The 24103-nt window shown below is 44.5% G+C and overlaps 1 protein-coding gene across 2 annotated transcripts in view; it reads left to right on the forward strand.

Annotated features, from left to right (window-relative positions):
* Positions 1 to 1354: 1354 nt before the first annotated feature.
* The window catches only part of MAST4 (microtubule associated serine/threonine kinase family member 4), a 2307007-nt gene continuing 2284258 nt past the window's right edge, over positions 1355 to 24103 (forward strand). For both annotated transcript variants that reach the window (XM_069627380.1, XM_069627381.1), the window contains exon 1: positions 1355 to 2018. In XM_069627380.1, coding sequence (XP_069483481.1) covers positions 1728 to 2018 — 291 coding nt within the window. In that variant the 5' untranslated portion in view covers positions 1355 to 1727. The remainder of the gene's footprint in view (positions 2019 to 24103) is intronic.

Here is a 24103-nt window from a genome sequence, read left to right on the forward strand (position 1 = left end):
CTCCAAGGGAACTCTGGAAACTGGTCCTTAGGGCACTTTATCACAGAGGTAACTCTTTCCCGCCAAAAACTACTCCTACTCATGCTACTGCTCTACCTTGGTTTCCTCTTGAACTTGCCAGCCTAGATTTTTTTTTAAAAGCCTTTAGTTACCCGTTACTGCCCTTTTCTCTCTCTCTCTCAAGAGGGACTCTGTATTCAACTCTTACTTAAAACTATTTTACTTACTTGATACTCTGCGGCATCTTATGTTTTACACAGTTACTCACGCATCTGTGAGTGCATTGCTTTTTCTCGTTGTCCTTTGTTTTGAAAATATGATGTTTTTATACTATTATGGTTTGTGAACATTCTCTTATTTAGCAATAACGAAAGCTGTGTTCTGTTCCCGTGAACCACCCAACTCCACCTCCTGAGAGTTATGCTGGGCTGCTCTGTTGCTACTATCGCTAAGAGATCCTCTTGAGATATCTGAGTGAGGTACCCCACCTCAGAACCCTGACCGGAGGGCATTAAGGAAAACCTCCCTAGGAAGACTGGCGCAGTGTGCATGGAATTCACGACAGCCAGTGAGGGAGGGCATCAAGAGTCGGATCCTTCAGTTTCCAGCTGAACTTCAGCAGACTGGGCACACAGATAAAAGCGCGGCCTCCGCCTATTGAACTCAAGGGCGCGTTGATACACTCCATGTTTGTCAGAGCTGCCTCTTCTGCAGATGTCTGCCTTGCACGCGAAAGGCTCACTGGCAGTGATCCTCTGGGATTAGCTCCGCTCTGTAGAGGAAGGCACAGGGACCTGGGTGTGTTGTGCCTTCAGCCAATCCTGGTTTTACACAGTGAATGCTGGGACTTGTAGTTTATTTTTTCCCCATCGAAAATATGGGCCCACTTACCACACAATGCAATGTGCAAAATCATGTGTGGCTGAAAGTGTCATGCGAGACAGACATGTAGGCAACTAGTAGGTATACATGGGAAGAACGACCGTAACACCCTTGTAAAGTGAAGAGGTTCATTGACACGAGACCAGATACGCTGCGACCAGGATGCCACCCTTACACTAAATGATTGGTGGCTGGAGGCTCCTGCATCACTGCCTACAAAAAGGGAATTATATTTAAGTGAAACTTTTTTTTTATTACAGTTTACGCGACTTTTCAAAGCAGGCAAACCATACACATTAAGAGCCGCTCAGAAATGGCAATTTTATACAAATGAGTTAACCAACTTGAGGTGTCAAAACCGGTCATTTCACCTCACAAAAGGGGCGGATGAGGAGTTGATAAAGCGACGTTTAAGGTTGAGGGGGGGTCTGTGGAGGCCCACGGCCATGGAAGCTGCCCCCATGGCATTGCCTGCCTCTTGGTACTGTAACACTAGCGCCCTTCCCGTGCACTCTCTAGTAGCTCCGAGCACTTTCCCCTTGCGCGGTCTCGGCGCTGGCGGTGCACACCCTCTGGGCGCTCGGCCCGCTCAGGTGTTGCCTCTCCTCTGTCCCGCCTCCCCGCGCTGTCCCGCAGCCTCTGACAGCAGGGAGGTGTCGCAGCAGTCTACTCGTCGCTCCAGCCTCCGCAGCCGCGATAAAGCCATGCCGAGCCCCGCGGAGCGCAGCGCCCCCAGCTGAGCGCCCGCAGGGAGCCCGCACAGCGCCTGCCGGAGCGAGGCTGACCCGCCATGCCGCGCCAGCCCCGCGGCACCCGGCGTCCTGCGACAGAGCGCGCCTGACACCATGGAAGGGAAAGTTCCCCTCACGCCCGCGCCAGGCAGCGGCAGCAGCTCCTCGTCCGCCTCCAGCATGTCCGCCTCCTCCTCGGGCTCCGAGACCCTGTCCGAGGGCGGCGTGAAGCCCCTCTCGGGGCAGGGCTGCAGCGCCAACTCCTCGGACTCGGAAGGGCAGCGCACCGTCCGGGCGCAGGAGCAGAGTCGGGCCAGCATCTGGGTGGGGCTGCAGGGGCTGGACGCGACCCGCGAGAGCACCCTGAGCGCCCGGGAGAGTTCCAAGAGCCCAAGGAGGACGGAGGTGAGGGTCGGCGGGATGACAGCTTGCTGTGGGAGCGCGCATGTGAGTGTTCGGCACGCGGCACCAGTATAACCGTGTGCTGTAAACCGTGGTGGAAGTGGGACAAGGGAGCCAGTGGTGCTACGTGGGGCTTGTTCTAAGGTTTGCAATGTTCAGTGGCTCTTTTTGCCAGACTAGACATTGGCTGGACTAATGATAAACGAATGGTCCCAGATTCCTCCCTGACAGTGCTATCAAAGCAATAGATTCATAAATAGAAGTCTTTGCTACAACTGGACCTGCAAATTAAACAATATACAATTTGGCACACGTCTCTTTAGAACATGTTTATTATCCTCATTTACACTAAAGCACACAATTACAAATATAATGTAAAGATATTTTGATTGGCATTAAAATGTGAACTGTGTAGGGCTCTCATTGTCAGTAGGTAAACATGTAATTTCCCACTATGACTAGTACAGGAAGTTAATCCATCTATGACGGTTGACAGTTTACTGTTCATTTTAAATTGCTGTATCGTTTCTCTTAATGAATACTTTAATTTGTAAGTAACTACAATTGAGACAAACAGGAATTTAGTACTTTGAGCAACCTTAAACTCAAAACACTTTGAAGTGGGCAGTACTCATCTGGCTGCAGTCACTTCAACTGAATACAAACATTGGCAAATGCCACCTATTTGGCTGTTGTGAAGGCATGGGATGGGCATATGCCAGGCACTGTCATACTACCTGACCATAAAATGCACCAGCTGGCACCCGGTGTGATTATTCAGGCATTCCAACCTCTAGCATTTCCCTATAAACAAGACAAGGCTGGACTTTGTCAATGTTGGTTTAGAATGGTCCTCAGTTCAAGGAACATATATAACTACAGTGGTTGAAAGAACGCTTGTTTAAAACACTTTAATAAAGCCTGTAGCACTTTTGCAGCCGCAATTAAGCCATCAACTGTGAACTTTTAGCAGACTACTTAGAAATATCATGAACAGTCCAAAGTGTGATGTTACTGTGTGATAGAGCTAGCTCAGATGTGCCAGGAGGATGCATTTTGGGCGTGGAGGGAGCAGACAGTAGTGGCTGTAGTAATCACAATGACTGTGGGGAGTCAATGGGTTGGTAAAAAACTAAATTAAACCGCACCCTAACATTGTGAGTCCGTCCTCTACTTCCTAGATTTACTCCAGTTGCAATACTTTCAGCTTATAAGCACCACCTAGCAGCCAAAACTAAAAATGGATTGAAGTAAAACTACATGGCACAAGCAAAGCTCTTTGGTTAGGGGCCTTTCTGGTCGTCGCCCCCTCTGCTCCTGGGATGTCCAGGTGACTCGCTCTCCTCTGGTCCTTGGCTCCCCCGGGAGCTGCTTCTCTGGTACACCCCTTGTTTGATCCTTGACTCTCTGGTGAGTCACAGTCAAAAACAAAGGAAGTAAAAGGCTTCAGTTTTCTGTGTACTGTTTAAAATGCACTTTCAAAGCCTTGAAATTCCCACTCTTGCATGGTGTGACAATGCCGTCAAGTTTTTATTAATGTGTACAGTATAATCTTTGGAAGGGTAAGACCGGGGAAACGCACGTCAATATTTCAAAATGGAAATCAGAAGGAGGATGTTAACATGAGTGCAGCTTTGTATCCACTGCTTTTGTAAATTGATATATCAGCATGACATGATCTAGTCATAAACCCCATAGGCTCAACCAGCAGGATGAATGAATGTCACTGTAAATTTGACCCATAGGGTACTTTGATTTCTGTCTTTTATGGAGTATGGACTGTAATGTAAAACCTCTCCATCTAGGTAGATTCTGCAGATTCTTTAGCTGACTGTTTGATGAATAGTGAGGCAGTATCTTGACACATTTTTGAATAAGCATGAGTCTCCATCACAGCATGTGGGAACATCCGGCATATATGTGTATACAACTCAGGAGGATTAATATAGAGCATTAAGACTGCCAGTTCTCCAGAAGCGGTTTCACTTTAATTCTTTATTTTTTATCTTTATGCTTCATTCATTTTACTCTATTTTATTTCACATTTTTTATTTTCTTGTGTTCATCTACTTTTGACTTTTTGTTTGATGTCGGCTTCCTTTCTCTCCAACATAGCAATATGAGGGTACAGTATGTCTGTATGCTGACAGTCGTGGCACACATTATGTTCACTGAGAGCCAGCGAGCTTACCAGCACAATGACATGGCCCCTATAGGCGGAACGACGTCATAGCGTTCACACGCAATGACTTTCGGCTAAACAGAATGAAGGCCCTGTGCATCTGCTGCCATGGTATTGTTCCCGTTCCACGGCGTGGCAGAGGGGCGGATGCTCGCAAAGAGCAGCACGTACAAGTGAGACAGAGCGGCTCGCCCGAGCACTTCAAGCGAATACTCTCCAAGGTGAGGAGGGATAGCTCAGGGGCAACGCGTTTGTCTTGGAAGCAAGACAATGCAGCGCAACAGAGGGTTGAATCCAGATCCTGTGCTTGGAAACAAATCTCTGGTATTAAGTGCGTTATAAAAGAACAATTATTATTAATTATTCTTAATGCACAGGTAAAACATAGCGCCTCAGATAGCAGTATGGCTATGGACCAATACAGACGCCTCACTGAGCAATGGGAGCCTGAATTCTGTTTTATATAGCTTCTCTTCGTTTAAACATATGGCCTACCCACGAAGTATTATGGAGAAGAAAAATCTTACCACTAAAAGCATTGCTTTGCCGATATTGTCAATCTGCTCCTGAAACGTTGAGACACTTATGTGCAGAATGTGTAATATTACTTCCACAGAGGATCTTGTTTTTTAAGCCTTTATTTGAGGGATCATACATTGAGTCTACTGCAGAATTATGGAACTTGCTATTTCACACTGTAAGAAAAACTGTTAGATATGCTATTTTGAACTTCTTGTACGGTTTAAAAATGAAAAAGCTAGGGAAAAACTGAGCTAATCAATCTAACTTTCATGTCTTTATACATATCTGTTAAACATATAAATTTGTAAACAAACAATTGTGTATGTATAAATGCTGTATTTTATCACAAAATGTTGCTAATATTGTAATGTTGAAAAAATCAAGATTTTCTTTTATCTTGATTAAAACAATAAATAAATAAAAAAAAAATAGCTTCTCTTCACAGCGCCAGCACCTAAACAAGGGGGACTGTTCTGTATACACACACTCATTAGGAGATCGAGCACAACTCGTAATTCCTTCAAGGTAAGACAGAAAGTCTCTCTCTCCATTACTCAGCCCTGATGCGTGCCCATTCGGTTACATTATATTATATACTTCTCTGTACTGAGAACAGATATGTATACTATTCTTTTACAGGCATTCCTGTGAACATGCATGGAATACACTACATAGTGGAGCTGATTTGCTTGAGCATTTTTCGTGATTTCAAGATTACCATTGGGTAAGAGCCCTACAATAGATACCAAATCCCTCATTGTCCTCACATATACATCTACGCACCTGAACTATACGCCATTATGTTACAGGGTTCTTGGAAACAATAGTTCAGGTCAAGCTCCAGACCATCTCCCACAATAAGTTTGTTCCCTAAGAGGCGAGAGCAACAGTTACCTTCCTCTTCTTTTCTGCAATACAGGTAGGACATACCAGGACCATTTCCAGAGTTTCCTAATAACAATGAGCTGATTACGTAGAATAGTGTGCTAAGGGCTCGAAACTCTGTGTGTATGTATGTATATATATATATATATGTTATTGTGTTTTTATAGAACCCGCCCTAAAGATGGACGCCTAGTCTGAAATGCATCGTCGGGGGTCTCTGCATGAAAATAATGAACATTAAGGACTACTTGATGTTTGTATTATGTGACGCACGTTTCAACAAATTGAACATTGCTGTTATTGTGCAGTCATTTTTACTACACACCAGGCGTCTTCAGGTCTAGTGATTTTTTTACACTAGACATTTTTTGGTCTATGCTATTTTCCTGATTTAGGGTTTGTCAGGTTTTCTGCAAGATGCATTTAAGTTTCAACCTAACTTGAATTCAACGCGTATCCACTATAATTACCTGAGTGGTTCCCACCCCTTTCCTCTGTTTAATGCAATGAAGTTAGCCATTGATTTGAAAGGAATGTGGTATTAATAGCCACTTCAAAATCACCCTAACTGAAAATACACCACATCATGCAACCTGTGCACTGAAAAAACCCAGGTTGCACAATGGAATATGCACTACATTTCCCTAAACCCCTAACTAACCCAGCACAGATGCACCAACACAACTCCCCACACTCCTTAAGCACCACTCTGACAGACCTACAGACAGTAGTAACTTGGAGTGCACATTAACTACTGCTCGAGGCAGCTGTTATGAGTCACCTGGATGTGGCACAGAAGGTGTGAATATCTCTCAGGAGCATTAAGATCTGAGCTCCAAAGGAAAAGGTGCCCGCTGACTGGAGTAAACAGTGTGTGCCTTTTCTGTTGGCGGACGTGTTACTGGACACACCTCCTAACAGTAGATAATACGAGGACTACAGGAGCTGCAAAAGGGGACAAGGGAGATGCAGTGAATATGTAGAAAATTGAAAGACATGCTTATAGCGAGGACAACACTCATGTAAGTAGCTGGCTTATCCTCTTGTCCTGTATTCCAGCCTTGTACGTATCCTTCACAAAGAGTCGGAGCCAGAAAGTAGGGATAGGGTGAGCGGAGCCCAACCATCAATTATTCCCATGTGTTCCTAATACTAAAGCAAAGTAATTACTTAGTCTGTGTCAACAAAAGCAATGTCATGGGTCCAACAGCATGAACCGTTTCCGAGAATGCTGTGGTGCGTTCTACGTTGATTTTTGTATTTCCTTGTTGGAGACGTTGCTATGCAGCGTGCTGACGTTGTTTGCATGTTTCGTGCTAGCGAGGCGCCATTCAATGGATGGGCTGATGCAAGCACGTCCTTCCGTACCATTGATTAGCAACCAGATACCCACAGGTAACCCCCAGCCTTTTCCTATTGAAGAGACGATAACCTATGTTTAATTACCCGGGAATGCTTGAACAGTGTGGGTGTTAGCCTGAGTTTTCCTAATAACCGCTCACAAAATATCTCAAACTTGCACCGAATAGAGCCGCATCTTCAGATCTGCACACATCAACATTGTGACAAAGCAATCTTGCCCTGGTTGCCCGCTACTGCATTAGTCTCCTACCCCACTGCATGCAGATCCTGCTCTCCTGTGGGGTAGTATTCTGCATGGCCCAAGAGACTTCTATGACTGGCAGCAGCAGGGGATCAATGAATGTTCTACTCTCAGTTAATGTGCCAAAGATTCTAGTGTAGCAGACTGGCTGCTTAGACTGTATATGTACCTGTCATATAAAGTGATATAGTGAGGGAGGGCCAGTGCACCAATAATGAAATTCTAGGTGACGGCTTTGGTGTCACCTAACAGAGGAGCACAAGTGTACACTATTTTCTTCCTACTCATTAAACCTAGGGTATCTTTTGTTCAAAAAATGTTATTAAGTTCACACTATTAGAAATAAGGACTCCAGTTTTTGCATTTACGTCAGTGTGAATGAATAGTTGACCAGGATCACCCACTTTGGTTAAACAGTGAAGCTGGGATTTTAACCGACTCTACACATTTGACCATATACCTTCCAAACTTTACTTGGTACAAATGTTTACGTTTTTAATTTCAAAGCTTACAATAAAGCTGCCTTAAAGAGTTTACTTCCAAAATACAAACATTGCATAGTAAAGTCACATGACAACATGTAAATCCTTAGAGCAACATGTTAACCTAAAAGAATATCATTGTTGATTTAATTTTCACATCCTCAATGATAAACTTTAAGTCCCAGAATGTAACATGATTCCAACCTGAACAATCTGTTTAATCCCACTGTACTTTGTAGTGATTTAAGACTCACAATAAAATAGGTTGTGCAACAAACTAAGATGGATATGGAGATTCTTTGTCATTAAACTCCAGCTCGCTGTTATTCGTAATGTTGAGAACATTTGATTAGTGACATAAAAGCAATCATTTTTTTGTGCATATCAAGCAAGTAGACCTCGTGGATATAAACAAATCTTAAAAAGAGGTGCTTTGTGTTGCTCACTTTAACTATCCTAGATTTGCAAGATAACTGGTCTTTCAATTGGAAATGTCTATCATGCATATAAAAAGGCTCTTCTGCTGATAAAATAAATGTGCTTGCAAGGCTTTTGAGGTTTACAGGCTGCAGGGCCACGATGTCTGTGCCTGACCATGACTTGGGGAAAATGGCAGTGCTTACATTTCAAATCTGAGCTGATTCTATATTTGACTTGGGAGAAAGAAAAAGTGTTCAGGATTCTTTCTTGGCCTTTGAACTAAAGGTATTCTCTGTAAAAAGCAAACAAACAAGTGGTACGCGTATCAATGATTTATATTCTATTTCCATCTCTCGTTATAGATGCTGAAATGATGGTCCAAACTCAACATCATATTGACTTGTTTTAGAATTGATTTCATTGATTAAAGGGTTCAACAATGACCTGAAGATGGTCATTTTGGTCCCAATGAGAGTTAAATGAAGGTGACTAAAAGACACTTGTCTGTGGCCATTGGAGTTAAGCATTTCTTTGATTGACGCCTAGCCTTTCATCTGGATGTGTGGTAAGGAGCACGTTGTTTGATGTGGCTGTATCACACTTCCCCTGCTGTGGCCACTGTGTACATGGCTTCATGTAGTGTTGGAAAGTGCAGACCCAAGACAATCAAGGGACAGTATGGATCCTGAAACCAACAATAAAACAACCATTGTACGTACTAGCCACCCCCACTCCTTGCTCCTCTCTAGCATATCCCACACATGCTTCGCATGACGTAACAGGCCAGCCTGACCACACACAAAATGCACAACCTGCCAAAAGAACAAACTACCGCAAACAACCCAGACACTGGACGTTGCTCCTCCAGACAAAATAATCTCAGTGCACCCAATCCACACACACTGAGAAAGCTGACACGCGCAGATGTCAGTTTCTCCTGGTTCTGCAAGCACCAACAGAAGAGCACAACCTCCATTCCTCTTACCTCACTAATCTACCCAGTACCCAACCCACTTTCTTACAGAGCCACGCAAGCACCTGGAGACCTGGCAAATGGTAGAGTTGCGTGGTATAAATGAACATAACCTAACACATACCTTTCTGTGGCAGTAGTGCATGTTTCCACATATATCCTCATCCTTAAAAGTTGCAAGACCCATGAACTGTGGGCATGCTGCAGATTAGTAAAGACTTGTGTGTCCTTTAGATATGTGCACTTATTAGGTGGCTTGGCTCTGGCCCTTACCTGGCAGCTGAGTACCAGGCCCCATATTGTGACAAGATATGTGATTTTTCTAAAGTGTCTTGCGCCGTGTCCCACATGTTGCATTATTTTCCCGGCTGTTCAAACAAGGGTATGTTTTCTCAAACTATCAGTGTGTGAAGGATTGCATGGTGCAGGATGCTAATGTAGACTTGTGTGCATCTCATAGATCAGTTGAGTGTGCCATCTGTCCTGTGCTATTTCTTTGTAATGGGACATTTTATGCCCATGGAAGCCTCAGAGGTGTCAAAGAGAAGTTAACAGAATTGCTTCTTTTGGGGCAGTTTCCAGACCTGAGACGTATGGTTTGGGCATTACAATCCTAGCAGGCTGTTGCTGCAGGCAGATGTTAGTGCCCCTGAACACCTTGTTCTTCGCTCCGCAGTGATGGTGGGAATCTAGTATAGCCCCATAGGGTCTACGTTATGTAATGAATTGTACAATGGCCTCTGAAGACCTGTTAGTTGCTCAAGGGTAGCATGTTGTGTGGGCTACATTGATCCACTCGGCTGTACTCCCTTCCATAACAAAGCTGCTCTTTAGCGGAAACAGCAAAATGTCTGCGCTGGCTCCTGTGAGCACCACTGCCTCACACTAAAACTGTGTTTGACAACTTCAAAGCTGCACCATCTTGCCAAGCACATATTGGGCAGGATGGAACAAGCGGGCACACCGAAAAACCTGCCAGTGTGCTGCTCACATGTCCAAAATAAGGGGACTGAAAAAGCAGCGCTGCTTTGCTGCAAGCCCAAAGTTCCCATTGAAAAAGGGAAATATTTACATTTAAAGATGATGCCGCTCTGATGCTCTTTTCCTCTGATGCCTCATCACAATTATCTTCTTAAGGAGACTCTGCCATGACCATTCACATTTACATTGTGCTCCAGCAAACGAGCAGTATCCTGGAATGACGGGCTGTTGATCAGATCTGAAGAAATCAAAAGAAGCTTTACTTCAGCTACACAGGAAACGCTTTACGTTTGGACTTCAAAATGTCAAAGATCAGTGCATCAAAAAAAGGCCCTGGCTTTCTGGGCCTATGTCATTTTCAGTGCATCTGTGTTTTAAACCCATAGCTGCATACAAGAAGCTAACTCTGGCTACAAAACAATGTGGGAATTCAGAGGGAAGCCTAAACCAAATTTGAAAGGAGAATGCTAGCAGCCCCACATGTTTAAATGTACTTTTGCAAATAAAGTAAAATACTTGTTTAAAAGTGCATGTTGGATAAGGCCCTGCAATTATCTAGCAATGTGAAGGGGGTTGTTCTGTGAAATATATATGAGAGATCTTATTCAAAAGGCTTTATTCTGATTTATAAATAAAATAAGGAATTCAACTACATTGGCTGGATTTTGCAAGCTCCAGAACAGGCTTTTCCCGCTGGTGAAACTAGGATTTCCTCAAAAGGAACCACCATAAACTTCCAGGACACTTGGCTGATAATTACTAGGTTGGAAAACTTTGAATGACCAAGACAAAGTTCACATTCTCATCAGACTTTTGTCTGGGCTGAGTCCTTCTACAATAGAAATCCTGGGACACGAGTATGTGAAAAAGAAAATCGCACATCCCAGTGACTTCTACAAGAAGCTTCAAAGAAAAAAAAAACTCCATGCCGACCATGGGCTAGGGGGGATAGCCTGGAAGGCATGACCATATTTGGAGGACAATGCTGACCATTTGGTTTAAACAGCTATTTTATTAAGAAACTTTTATCCTTGCCACCGGACTTTGCAGGAATGTAAAAATTTAGTTTTAATGTAATTTTGTGGGTTTTAATTTAAGACCTTGTAGCATTCTCTGCCACATTGGGAACAGAAATGGCAGATAACTGGGTATTCTAAGGAAAGTATACACGATGCCATTGCAAATTTTAATGCGGACATGCCTAATGATCATCCACACACATGTATAAAGTTATAGGATTTTAGGCCGAATAATCACTAAAAACAATGAAAAACTGTTAAGCGGATGAAACAATGTCTTACAGACTGCAGAGTTGGACTGGCATGTACTGCATAAAATATGTAACATGCTTATGTAATTTGTTAAGATGCCACAATTGTACAAATGTGCCTTTTATGGCAAAACTGGATTTTAGCTAAAGTAACTGTGGGAATTTCTGGACCTTGTAAAACTCGCCTCATAAATCTGACATCATGCCATTGAAACCTAACCAGTTGAGAGCAAAGCGTTTTCATCTGTTTCTCGCTGGAAACCTTTGGGGGTGCGGCTTGACATGTTGGGCATGCTGCTGTGGGTCCTTTCCTCGAACGCTGTGCAGCTCCCGTGCGGATTTCTGGAGGCGGCGGCGAGAGCCTCTGCATTGTGGCGGCGTCCCGCAGTTTTGTCTATTTTGGCCCTGATTTCGCTGTGTGTCGTGGTCTTGCCGGGGCTGGAGCCTGGGGGCTGTGGTTCTCTCAGTGTGAAGGTCACCGAGCGGGTCTCCGAGGTGAGATTGCTTGTTGACTGCACGAGAATGGGACTGCATGGTGAGTTCTTTGTCCCCGATGCGACTGTTTGCACTGGACTCTTTTGAGCTTGCTGTTTGACCACGTGCCCAAGGAGCCCCCCACAGCCATGCTTTAGTACGCCCTAAAGAGCAAATACCAACTTTGAGTTTACTGTGGCTGTGCTTTGGTATTATAACTTTTTTGCTTAGTTACCTTTTAATAATTAGTAACTGATTTAATCAGCAAAGTCACTCTCAGTTTTGTTGCTTTTTTTGGTTCCTGAGATTAACTTACAGCTGGGAGACTGTGTGATATATCCTTGATCCCGGCTGTTTTTACTGCTCACTACAATTCGCTTTACTTAATCCAAATTAGCTGCCTAATTACAGCCGTGGGAAATTTGCTCCATCGCTTGCTCCTGGTTGCTGCTCATTACCTGCAGTGTTTCTAAAGAGCCATTCTACCTACTTGCACAAGGCCTTGTTGTATCCAGCTCTACATCTCCAAAAGTGGATCATGGCGGCACGTAGTTGATTAGCCACTTGACAGTTTGTTCGCTGTTTGCCCTTTTGGGAGTAACGTCGGCACTTTGGGGCAATTAACAAGCAAGCCTTTTAACGGCACCTTCCTCACCACCAAATGTTATTAAGGGCCTGTTGTTAAGAAGATAAAACTAGAGGGCAACCCAGCTTGAATTCTTTCGTGTCTGACACATGCCGCCATCAAAGCAAGGCCAACAATCTGCCTATAATCTGCAAAAGCGTATCAATGAGGCTGTGGCCAGTTCTAATAGTGACACAATGAGCAAATCTAAATCGAAAAAACAGGAGCCCCTCACCATTGGAGCAATAACCAAATATTTTCCAACTACTGAGAAAGTGGGAGAAGACTCTTTAACTACCTTACTATCCCCCAGGATGTTTTCAACTATGGTGACATAGATAACAACTCACTTCTTGAGTTATGTCTTTCTATGCAGAGATCAATGACCCCTGCGCCTACAAATCTACCAGGGACACTTCCCCAAGGCACGAACTTTGGACAGTCGCACTCCCCAAGGGAGCACTCGAGCAGATTATCGGGATCTCCTAACCTAGCTATACATCAGAAACCATCTGCTGTTAGTAGTTGCAACGAGTCCAACGATATGTTATTGCCTAATCCTACAGCTTTGGCCAAGTTACAATCATCTATGGCTTCCCTACAATTTGCCTTAAAAATACTTCTTAAAATGTGCAACCGCATTCTTGAGAACACTTTAAGATCTGGGCCTGTGGACTAAATAAACGTCAATATTAGTGCCGGTGATGCTATAACCCCGACTTTTGCAGATGGTGGCCCCACAAAGCTTGTCAGTTCCTGAGCCAAATTCCACAGTGGCTAATAATTCAGTTGTATTTTTTTCCCATAAGCAACGTAGACTTGCAAGAAGGGCGGCAATGCGCAAGAAGCCCTGCGTAGTTGCCTCCCCCCTGCCGCCAACTGTAGCTACGGGGATTCTCTCTAAGAAGGCCAAAAAGAAAGCTATGAATGCCAAAAAATGTAAAGCCAATGGGCAAGGAATGTTAACTAGCTGGCTTATCCTGGACAACGAGAATGAGTTTCCAAGAGATATAGAAGAGTCACTTGATTTGGAGTCCTCCCAACTAAAGAACGACCTGGACAAGATCTCGTCGACCCCTAACAAAAACCCAGCATCTGTTCCTCTGGCTACAAATATAACTACCTTAGCTACAACAGAGAACAACTCAACTGACCATTCGGGTAACCGAATCTGTATTATTAAGAACCTATATCAACAAATTGGCTTACTAGATCTGAACTCATGACCAGTCTACATTCTGTGCCCCAGCTATGTGTTCTTAGATCTGAAGACTTTGAATATGTGGAGCTTTTACACGTGACAAATTCCAACGTGTCCGCTATCCACTGTAAGTTTTTATCCACCGCCCAAATGATGCGAAGCTACAAGGAGAGCCTACACGTGGTGGATGCAGAGACCGATGCTGATCCCGAATTGGAAGATCCGAGCTGGCCTAAGATATACAACAGAGGGTCTATTGAAACTGCTGCAGCTTTTCCTTTACCCATGGGGGAACAAGTCCAGCTTGCTGATATCCAGAGGGTGCTGTCCTGGCTTGCAGAATCACTCCCTTTGGCTATAAATAAACAGTGAGATTACACCATTGTATCATGGAATTGTCATGGTTTTTCACGTTTGCTATCCCCAGATGGGTCTCTCCCTTTTTTTAACTGAGCATTCTTGCATATGTCTTCAAGAAACTTGGCTAATCTCCCCTGTTATTCTCAACGGGTATCTGTTATACCAGTCTCCTGCCAAAAAAGGATTAAGGGCACGACCCTATGGGGGGCTAATTGTGGGAGTCAGTCCATCAACGCTAGCCAAATGAAAACCAAACAAGAGGACAACATTATTGCTATCAAACTGGTTGTATCCTTTGAAGACACTATTTAAAGAATACTCCTCATCACCATTTATAATCCTCCTGACGCCCACACCAGCGAAGCCATCCAGGAGGCTCTTCATGACCTTCTTATTCATTGGTCTCTGACAGCAGGGAACAAATCTGTTATCACCGGCGACTTTAACTGCCGCATGAAATATATGGCGGGAACTGCCATTAACCCCCGATTAAAATCTGTAAGCGAGATTCCCAATTTGCCCCTGATTCTGAAGGTCTAGGTTGGATGAATTTCTTTCACAACTGGGATATGGAAATAATTAACGGTAGATCACACAGCGACTACCCTGAGAAGCACACCTGGAGCAACGGCCGGGCATATAGCACAATTGATTACGTGCTAGTCAGCCCGGACATAGCCTCACGAATTAAAGATCTGAACATATGTCCAAACATGTGGAGCGACCATAGCTCACTTATATTAACATTAACTGCTGACACCAAGACCATCTTTGTCAGACCCATGGGCGATATGAAAGTTAACCAGGCAGGGACTCGTATCTGCTGGCATGAAAAGAACATCCATAATGTGGCCTATGCCGTGCAATTATAGTTAACATATGTCACTCATGATTTCACTTCATTGTGGGTCAACGTGATCGAAAGTATTGTCTCTTTTGCTTCCTTCCATGCCTCTACTTCTAACATGATAGCCATGGTTGACAAACAGAGTAAACCTTTTGATATATTTATAAGAGATGCAAAGCGAGAATTAAGAGCCGTGATTCATAACGCAAAATCTACCTGTTCATCCCAGGCCTTATAGAAATCGGCATGTAGATCACTTAAGAACAAATATAAAGCTGGGATTAAGTCTACAAAAAAAAACAGAGAAAATTGGTCGCTGGCAGAAAATGGTCAAAGTGATGTGCTGAAAGAACACTCAAAACATTTGGAGCTTGTTGGGAGAAGCCAGGGGCTCTGGGGTAATTCACATGATTAACCCAATCAGCACCCAACAGTGGACAGACTTTCTTCTAACCCGTAATATCCCAGTTGGAGCGGAGGAGCAGAGCGTCACCTTTACTGTTCTCCTGAAACTCCCGTTTATTGTTCCAATGGACCAACTAATCCTTAAGATCAAATGTCTGAAATCCTCAAGAGCGCCAGGTCCAAATGGCTTGGCAAATGTGGTTCTTAGAAGCAATCCAGAATTCTGGGCACATCTATTGTCAAGCCAGTTTGATAAAATAATGGAGACAGGTGACATCCCAGCCTCCTGGCAAACCTTTTTTTTTTTAATTCCGATATTTAAGAGGGCACACAGGATGGAACATGCAAATTACATGGTACTTTCCATGTTCGACTGTACAGGAACATTGTTTGTGTCACTACTACTCGAGAAGCTTGAGCAGTGGGCCGATAAGGCGGGCATATTGAATCAGTTTCAAAGCGGCTTTAGAAAAGGTTACACAACCACCCAAAATCTGACAATCTTAGATCTCTTGCGTACTAGGGCCAAGAAGAACAGCAATCCCCCACTTTATGCCCTTTTCATCGACTTCCGAGCTGCCTTTGACCTAGTACCTCGAGACATACTATGGGGGAAACTGGAACAACTGGGATACCCTGAGAACTCCACTACTACTTGAGGCTACTACATCAGAACGCCACTGCCAGACTTAAATTGGACTCTCTGGGTACAATGACCTATTTAATCGTCCAGAATAGGGGATTCAAACAGGGTTGTGTAACGGCTCAATTTTGTATAATTTATTTACCCACAATATCCCGGCAGCGGTTTCAGCAGTGCATAACTGCCCCCCTAAAATTGGAACTGAGCATTGCCCCGTACTTGCTTATGCCGACCAACTCATTATATTGGATCACACATTTAGTGGGTTACACAGGTCGGCTATTGCACTGTGGGGCTACGCAGAGTCAAATGGTCTCATTATCAATCAAGAAAAGACACAATTTATGGTATTCTCAGGAAGGAGGCTCGCCCGACCCAGATTAATTATTCAAGATCATGAAATAAAATATACTCCAACATATAAATATCTGGGAGTAGAAATTGATGCTACCGGCAATTATATCTCCTGTATTAAATCACACAGAATTAAAGCAGCGCAAGTAACAACTTTGATCCGTCGATTCTCTGTTAAGAACTGTGGATATAAAATAAGAGGCGTTTGTCAGTTATATACACAGGTTCTCGTTCCTATGGGGGTTTGGATGTGCTGCTATCCATTGATTTGAAATGGCTCCAATTGGTGGTGGGAAAATTCTGGAGGAGAATACTGGGCCTCCCACAATGCATACCAATGGCCATTATTAGGCTTGAATTAGGCCTTGCATCTTTAAAATTGATTGTGATGAAAAGAAGAGTGAAGGCGTGCCGTAAGATGTGCAAAAACCCAGTGAATTCGCTTAGGGCCTCCATTTATCAAGAATTTAAGGAGTCATGTAATTCTCCCTTTAAAAGCGAAAATGTAATCCTTCCACAAGGTTATATATTGGATTCCCAGATGGAGCAGAACTAGTAACTCTACGCAAATTGCTTTGTCTAAACGGGTCTACCTCTGGGACTGGCTGGAAATCTATGAGCACTTGAGCAAACTTAAAAAATACCAGTTTGTACATTATATGGTCTACTCATTCAAGAACACCCAGAACTATTTGAATTTGTGCCCTTCTAGTAGACTTGGACGTTTTCCTCTTCCATTGAGAATAGATAATCTACCACTCAAATCATTGAAACAGCTAAACATTTATTGTCTGCGTGTCCCCTCATGCTAAAAGTATACCATTTGCACTATGGTAATCGTGTTCATGATTTGGAATCCATTGAATCTATGTTTTGGCATCACTGTGTGAACTCAAGTAGTCTAAAGGTACATATGGCAATGTATAATATATGGCTCAGGATTGAAACACTGTTGGGTATATCCATTTAAGATCTAAGCAATTGCTCACAGCGATTTCTCTGTATTCTTGTTAAGCTACCATTAGGCGGCCACGGTGTTAGCATTTTGTTATCCGTCCCCTGGGTCCATTCTATGCTGTACTTAATCAGTTTCTCCCTATGGGGTGGCAGTGTTGTGCATATGTGTTGTAGTGGGGTAGTGAGGGTGTTCCCCCACCCTCCCGATCCTGTCCCGTATGACATAGTAGCGCTCCACTTGTTACCCTTCCCCTATCTGGTAGCAGTTTATCTCACTAGCAGTTTACAATATACAACCTTATATCGTTTACCTGGCCCCGTAAGTTTGGGGATTTACGATAATCCGCTAATGAAAATTATAAAAAATATGGTATTTTACATTTGTATATTTTCTTCTGTCTTTCTTTATACACCACCTTTACGGCCCCCTGCGGCCGAGGCGCACGTAGCCCCCTGCGGCTGCGTACCCCTTATGACGCTCTTATACAGTCGTCCTATTTTCACGTGCTCCTCCCCCTTTTACACTTGCCGTGGCCGGCGTTCTCCGTGCGCAGCCACGCCCCCCTTTCTCCTTTCCCCGATCAACTCATTTACCGTTTATCTCCGTTTCCACTCCCTTACCATATTTCTCTTCCCCACCACTCTCAAAACGAAGATGCCTTGTGCTCGCGATATCCTATGAAAGCCCTACTGGTGACGTCACCGATCTCTTCGAGCTACTGGTAAGTTCTTCGTATATTCTTTAAGTTCAAAATACACTTGCAATCTACCCCCGTTAACCCTACAGCTGTCTTCCTGTCACTCCTGGAACAAGGTAATCAAATCAATAATATAATCGGACTGCGCACGCTGCGTCGCCTCGCGTGTGATATGCCCCTCAACAGGAGGGCTTAACCAGCCAATTATCTTCCGTATTGGGCAACTAACTAGCTACCGCCTACAGGGAAACGTCATCTACCTATCGAGTTTCTTGCTCGAACAATAGGGATCCTCATCTACTCATTGATCAATAACTGCCAAATCGTAGGAAACCACACACACCCACCCTTACACGTAGTCGCGACCTAGGCCAATCGGTGTCTACGAGCGGCCGCACGTGATGTTTTCGTGCTCCGCCCCCCTCTTTCGCGTGACGTAGCCGACTGCTCTCACACTCGTTCTACTACCATTCCATTGCCAACACTAGATTGTCAAACCTTCGCCGCGCACCTGTGCAACACCTCCCTCCTCCCTTATTTAATTCCTCCCCCCTCCCTCACAATTTCGCATTGCTTGTTGTGTGTGTCATGCTCACCAAGTTCTCTTGATGCGGGGCTGCTCGACTGCGTGCACCCCTCCAAGCGGCTCGTCACCTCCCCTCGTCTGGACCACGTCTGGACACTCGCCAACCGCGGGCGGGATACTTCTCAACCGGCTCCCGAGGGCCTATATCCGGATTGCGCTGTCCGGTCTTCTCGCAGCTCCGCGATGGTCCTGTAGTCCTCAGAAGGGGGCAACGGCAGAGGGGGCCGCGCTGCCGGGCCTCCTCGCAGCGGGAGTGCCTGGAAAAAGTAAAAATAAAAAGGCGGATCTTAAACAGATCTCAGCAGTGCCTCCAACTTGTCGGGGGGAAATTCTGCCGGGGTCGGCCGGGCCGTCCGCAGACCTCCGGGCAGGGAGGCCCCAACTCCTCCCGTATATCCCAGATGAGATAGAGTATGAGACACACGCAAGAAGCAAGGTGACTGCTGTTTATTAGACAAAAACGGCAGGGATGGGTCAAGGAGCGTACGCGTCCGTCCTGACACACACACAATCGTAGGGCTCGCAGGCCCTTTTTACCTTAGTATGACGCGCTACTTGCGTCACCTTGGAAAGTTAGCAAAAAACCTATCGCCACTCTTAATTGGTTGCTCGAGTGGTAGGGTTAGTATAGCATACGTATAGAGAACAATATTAGTGGACAAGGGTTAGTCAGGTGATATATCTGGGTTGTCCCTACAATAAGATACATGAGAATTGTTACATGAAGACCCCTGATGATAGGTTAATGTTAATGGCGTCAGTGATAGGAGCCCCATGTTCTGATTGGTGCGCCCGCGAGCTTCCCAGCCTGGGACCATCGCTGTTCCCAGCTCTCGGTGTACCTGTCATTTGCAACAATGTTTCACTATGGGTACGTGCAGACAATATGAGGACTTATTCATAGCTGGAAGACCGACTACTCCCACTGTCGCAGATGTCCATTGAGCCTTTTAATTGTATCTGCCTATGTCTTGTAACGAGGGATCCAGACGCCTTCTTCCTCCTGGGCTTGGCATCCTGTCAGGTTTGGCTTGGTCACGTGAGGTGGGACCGTGTTTGAGGCAGAATTCTGCACAATTAATATTGTTTTTCCACTGTGTGCCTGGTTTAATTTGCAGGTGTGACTTTAACGTTGGTGTGCGGCGTGCGAGGTTGCAACATCGTGCCCTTGATGGTTTGCTCTCGGAATGTGGGTTTGCAATATTGCGACCTTGGCTGGTTGCTTCGCCGGGCTCATTCTGCAGGATCAGCAACCCGACTCTTGTTCTTTTAACGTCCATGGAAGCTCTTGCTTGCGGCCTACTTAGGCCTGGTGTATAAGTGGAACCGTTTGGTGCACAGGCGCTTTAGGTTACAGTACCATATTGTCTTATGACCAGTATCGTGTCTTCATTATATCTCTCATTGTGGCACTTGGTTTTAGGAGAAGCGTAAGCAAGCTCTTTTAGATGAGTTCATGATGCGTCTTGCGTTTCTGCATTTTGAAAGCCTATGTGGAAAATAATAAAGATGCACGTCCGTGAGTATGTCTGTCGCCTACGTCATAGCACTGAGTATATTCTTCGTGTAGATTGGTGCGGGAGTGTCCAGTGTGTATATTTGTACAGGTGTGCTGACCGTTGGCTAGGTCGTCATGGCATCTCTAACGACGTGTAGGTTTTAGTCTAGTTGATCCGTGCCGCAGGTGTCGGCATGGCCAGTGCGGGCTGCTGGGCAGGCAGATGGACACATCCGTATGTTCCTGTACCAGGGTATTTGGTCGTCTGGTAGATGGGCAAACTCTTCTCGTGGTGGGTGTCTGGGTCGTGACCCTTTAGGCCAAGCGCGAGAGGTGAAGGACGGGAGCCTGGTCTTCCATTCTCCCACTTCATTGTTCTTTTTATTTAATTATCATTTCTTAATCAATTGTTTTATAGATTTTTGGAGCAACACCATTTTAGTCAATCACATTCTCATTGCTTTATTTAAAAAAAAATCCTTGGATAAATATATAATCATTTTTTATGTGTTTTAAATTTTCATAGAATTAAGCCATTTGTATCTTTTTTGCTTTCACTTTATATAATCTTGTGAAAAGCTTATATATAAACCGTAACACATAAATTAAGCAAGGCGTCAACTATTACCCCTGACCAATCCAGTTGTTTAGAGGTGTGGTTAGCTAAGCCTGACCTGCCATATAATTCGATATCACCATGCTCTATAAAAAGGGTCCCTGACAGAACTCTGGACAGACTCTTTCCTGAATTTCCTGCGCCTGTGTTCCTGATGTTCAACCTTCATCTTGCCAGACTCCAGATCCCACTGCAAAGCCAAAACATGGCTGACTCCAGATCCCACTGCAAGGCCAAAGCATTGCTGACCATTCCAGCAAGGCCTCAATCCTGATACCCCACTAAAAATCCCAATACCCAAAGGGAGAAGCTGGGGTATTCTTTTGGGAAGCATCCTGAAACCAGACCGGCTTCTTGCCCACTAACTGCATGCCCGCTGCAACCCACCCTGCTATCCAGCTGTCCTGATTATCCGGTGAGCAGACCTTTGCCCAGCTGTCTTTTGCCAGGAGAGTCCGCTATCCGGTGACCCAAATCTTTTGTGACCAGAACCCGTTGACTGTACAAAATCTCAAATTCAAAAGTGGACTGCGAGTATCCCACATCCCATGACACATAGTCTACTCCATCTTGACTTTTGTCTTTGTTCCACTCTCTAAGCAACCCTATCCATACCTTGATAACTTGTATAGACTGTTCTAAATCTCTGTGCACTCTATTCTTGTTTTCTAGTGTTGGCACAATTCTTTCATTCATCTTCTCGAGTAACTCCCTAGTCCTATTTTGAGTAATCAAACTAATTTCCACATAAAGTTGTACGTTGGGGTATCAAGTATGACGTCGCGAATCAACCTTGGATCTTACTGTGTCCCTCTTAAACTAAATTATTTAGACTACATTGTTAAAGTAAAATTTGACTTTCTTTCAAAACCGATTTTCTCATTTTTAACTGTTTTATTCTCCTAAAAACAAGCCTCATTCTACCTAACAAATCTCTCTCAATTCACCAGCTATACCCCTCTTTTCACTTCTACATTATCCCTGGGCTGTGCATCTCTTCCCCTGCCAAAAACCGCATTCTGATTCAGTGTTTTTTTTTTTTTTTTTCTTCTTTTTTTTTTTACCCGTTTTTTGTAAAAAAACGTTTTTTCATTTAAAGCTGAAAGTGTAAATGCAACTTTTCCACGTGTGAATCCGGCTGCACTGGGTTATCAATTTCAATCTGTTTTGTGAACTGCATACTTTTGTGATAACTTGGATGATGGTTGATAGTGATATAACATCCCTAATACTGTGATAAAACATTATTTCAGCACACATATAATGCATTATTTACCAACATCTGAGTGTTATTTTAGGCCTTTTTTTGTGAGGGAAGGTTGGATTTTGATTCTGTTTGCTGTCTCATATCCGTGACTACCTGCTGCTTCTTTCTAGCCACTCAGAATTTGATTATTTGTGGGTTGAGGGAACATTGCAGGGGGGAAACCTTAACTTGGGTGCTATCTATCCTAATACAAAAAGTACTCCTATTAATTTGTGCTTTGGATATGTTTTACTAAGTTTACCAAGTGCATTGCTTCTGTGCTTTGGATATGTTTTACTAGGTTTACGAAGTGCATTGCTTCTATTTCCATTGTCATTATCACCCCATTTGGTGATTGCTGCTCAATATTAAAATTTGAGTGATTTTTGGGAACTTTAAAAATAGATAAATATTGTGTTTTCACCAACCAGCCTGGTTCATTGTCCATTGTGACCTGGGCTATTTGTAAAAGTGGGTGTGGGACGGGTCGGGTACTGGCTCAATTTGAATTTATTGAAATTTAAAGAAAAGGCATTCCTATTGAGCACCACATTTCAGGCTAAGACCAAGTGTCCTGCTCCAGTGTGTGACGCCCCATTGGAACCCTTAACAGTTGCCAGCCTGGCATGAGCGTTCCATTTCTCCAGTACCTTCGAGGCAGAGTTTGGGTGTGCGTAGCTACACTGCATGTACTTCTTTGTTTTTTAGTAGTTGCATTAAGGTTCCCGCTGCTTACAGTGAGTACATTTCATTGATGCTTTTGGCCACACATTGGGGTCCTTTTGTGTGAGATGCATATGGCACGCATGGGGCCACCAACGTTAGCACTTGTGTGCTGCTGAGTGTCTTCCATGACAGTTTTTAATTTTGCAAGTCATAGTGGAAAACTGGAGAGGAAACCAGGCGAAAGTGCCTTTACTCTCCGTCTGGTGAAGAAGGAAGCGCGGCTTGCTAAGTACGCTAATGGAGTGCTATGGGATCTACCTGCTTTCACGAAGGCGCTGAATCAAAGCGGTTTCCTAAGGTACGCACAAGATGGAGCAGAAAAACACACTGGTCCTGTGACCCCTTGTGTGCACACGACACGAAAACGGGCTGGAGCGGGGAATGCAGGTGTAAAAGCAGTACACTTTGCTTTTACCTCCTCATTTCTGCTCCGGCCATTAACTGATTGTCCTGCACGTGCGCAAGACAGGCCTGCTTCTAGTTGATATCGATCAGAAAAGCGACTTGCTAAAGAGAGCTAGAGTAGTATATCCAAGATGACGACAGCGCCGCCCTTGCATAGTCCTCGGCCCCCTACCACCTTCTTACTCTCGAGTTTTGCGTTTTCAAGTTTGGAGCTTTCTTTTTCGTTCTTAGGATGAGGGCTTCCAATTGACCAACAGCACCACAGAAGGGGTGTTGCCTTGTTTTTTTTAAGGCTCATACATGTAAGTCCATATTGCTCGTAAGTTGGGAAGCTGTCTCCGCCACTTCTGCTGGAGCCTCTGTGTGGCCACTCGCTGAAGTGCTTTCAGGGTTTTACACTGTTTGTGGTGTGCCATGCTATCACACATAATGCTAGTGATATTAACCATTGACGGGGCTCGCACTACAAACTGAATTGGAAACGATAACCTAACTTTCAACTCGCACACATTGGGAATAGTTCAATCGACCCGCCAAGCCCCTTACCCTACATATATTTCAATGGGCTCTCACCCGTCCAAAACAAAATGTCTGCTTTCACCTGCCTGGGGGCCCGCTAAGGCTGAGAGGTATGTTCTAAGTGCCAAATGCCAAGCGGGGTTGTGACTAAAATGCCTGAACTGTTTGATGGTGACGTGCAGGGCGTGACACCTGTGGCAGATATGTGTCTGCCCCTTTGGGTTAGAATTAGATACATGCCACCTGTATTACATGTGCATTCTCAGTGGCATCTTGTTGTAACAAAGTTTCCAAGATTTAATAACTCTGCTAATTAAAACCATGTTCCGTCTCCCAGTTGTTCCTTCCGGAATGGGGCTGCGACTGTAGAACGTTCGCAGACTTGCCTGAAATGGAGGCTATCCGCCTTGGCGTGCACCGGCGAGCGCTAGCGTGCGGCGTCACTTGGCGCCTGGGTTTTTAGAGTTTTCAAGGCCTGCACGTTTTCCTAGTCGGAAGCCAGCGTAGTTCGGTTGGAAAACCCCGTGTATGGAGCAAGAGGCATGTGTCTGTACAGGTAACGGGTGGTTCCGAAGCCTGTTGGCGACCGTGCTCAGCCTTGCGATGAGAA

The sequence above is a fragment of the Ambystoma mexicanum genome, chromosome 6p, assembly GCF_040938575.1.
Source record: "Ambystoma mexicanum isolate Mex_15411 chromosome 6p, UKY_AmexF1_1, whole genome shotgun sequence".
Lineage (NCBI taxonomy): Eukaryota > Metazoa > Chordata > Amphibia > Caudata > Ambystomatidae > Ambystoma > Ambystoma mexicanum.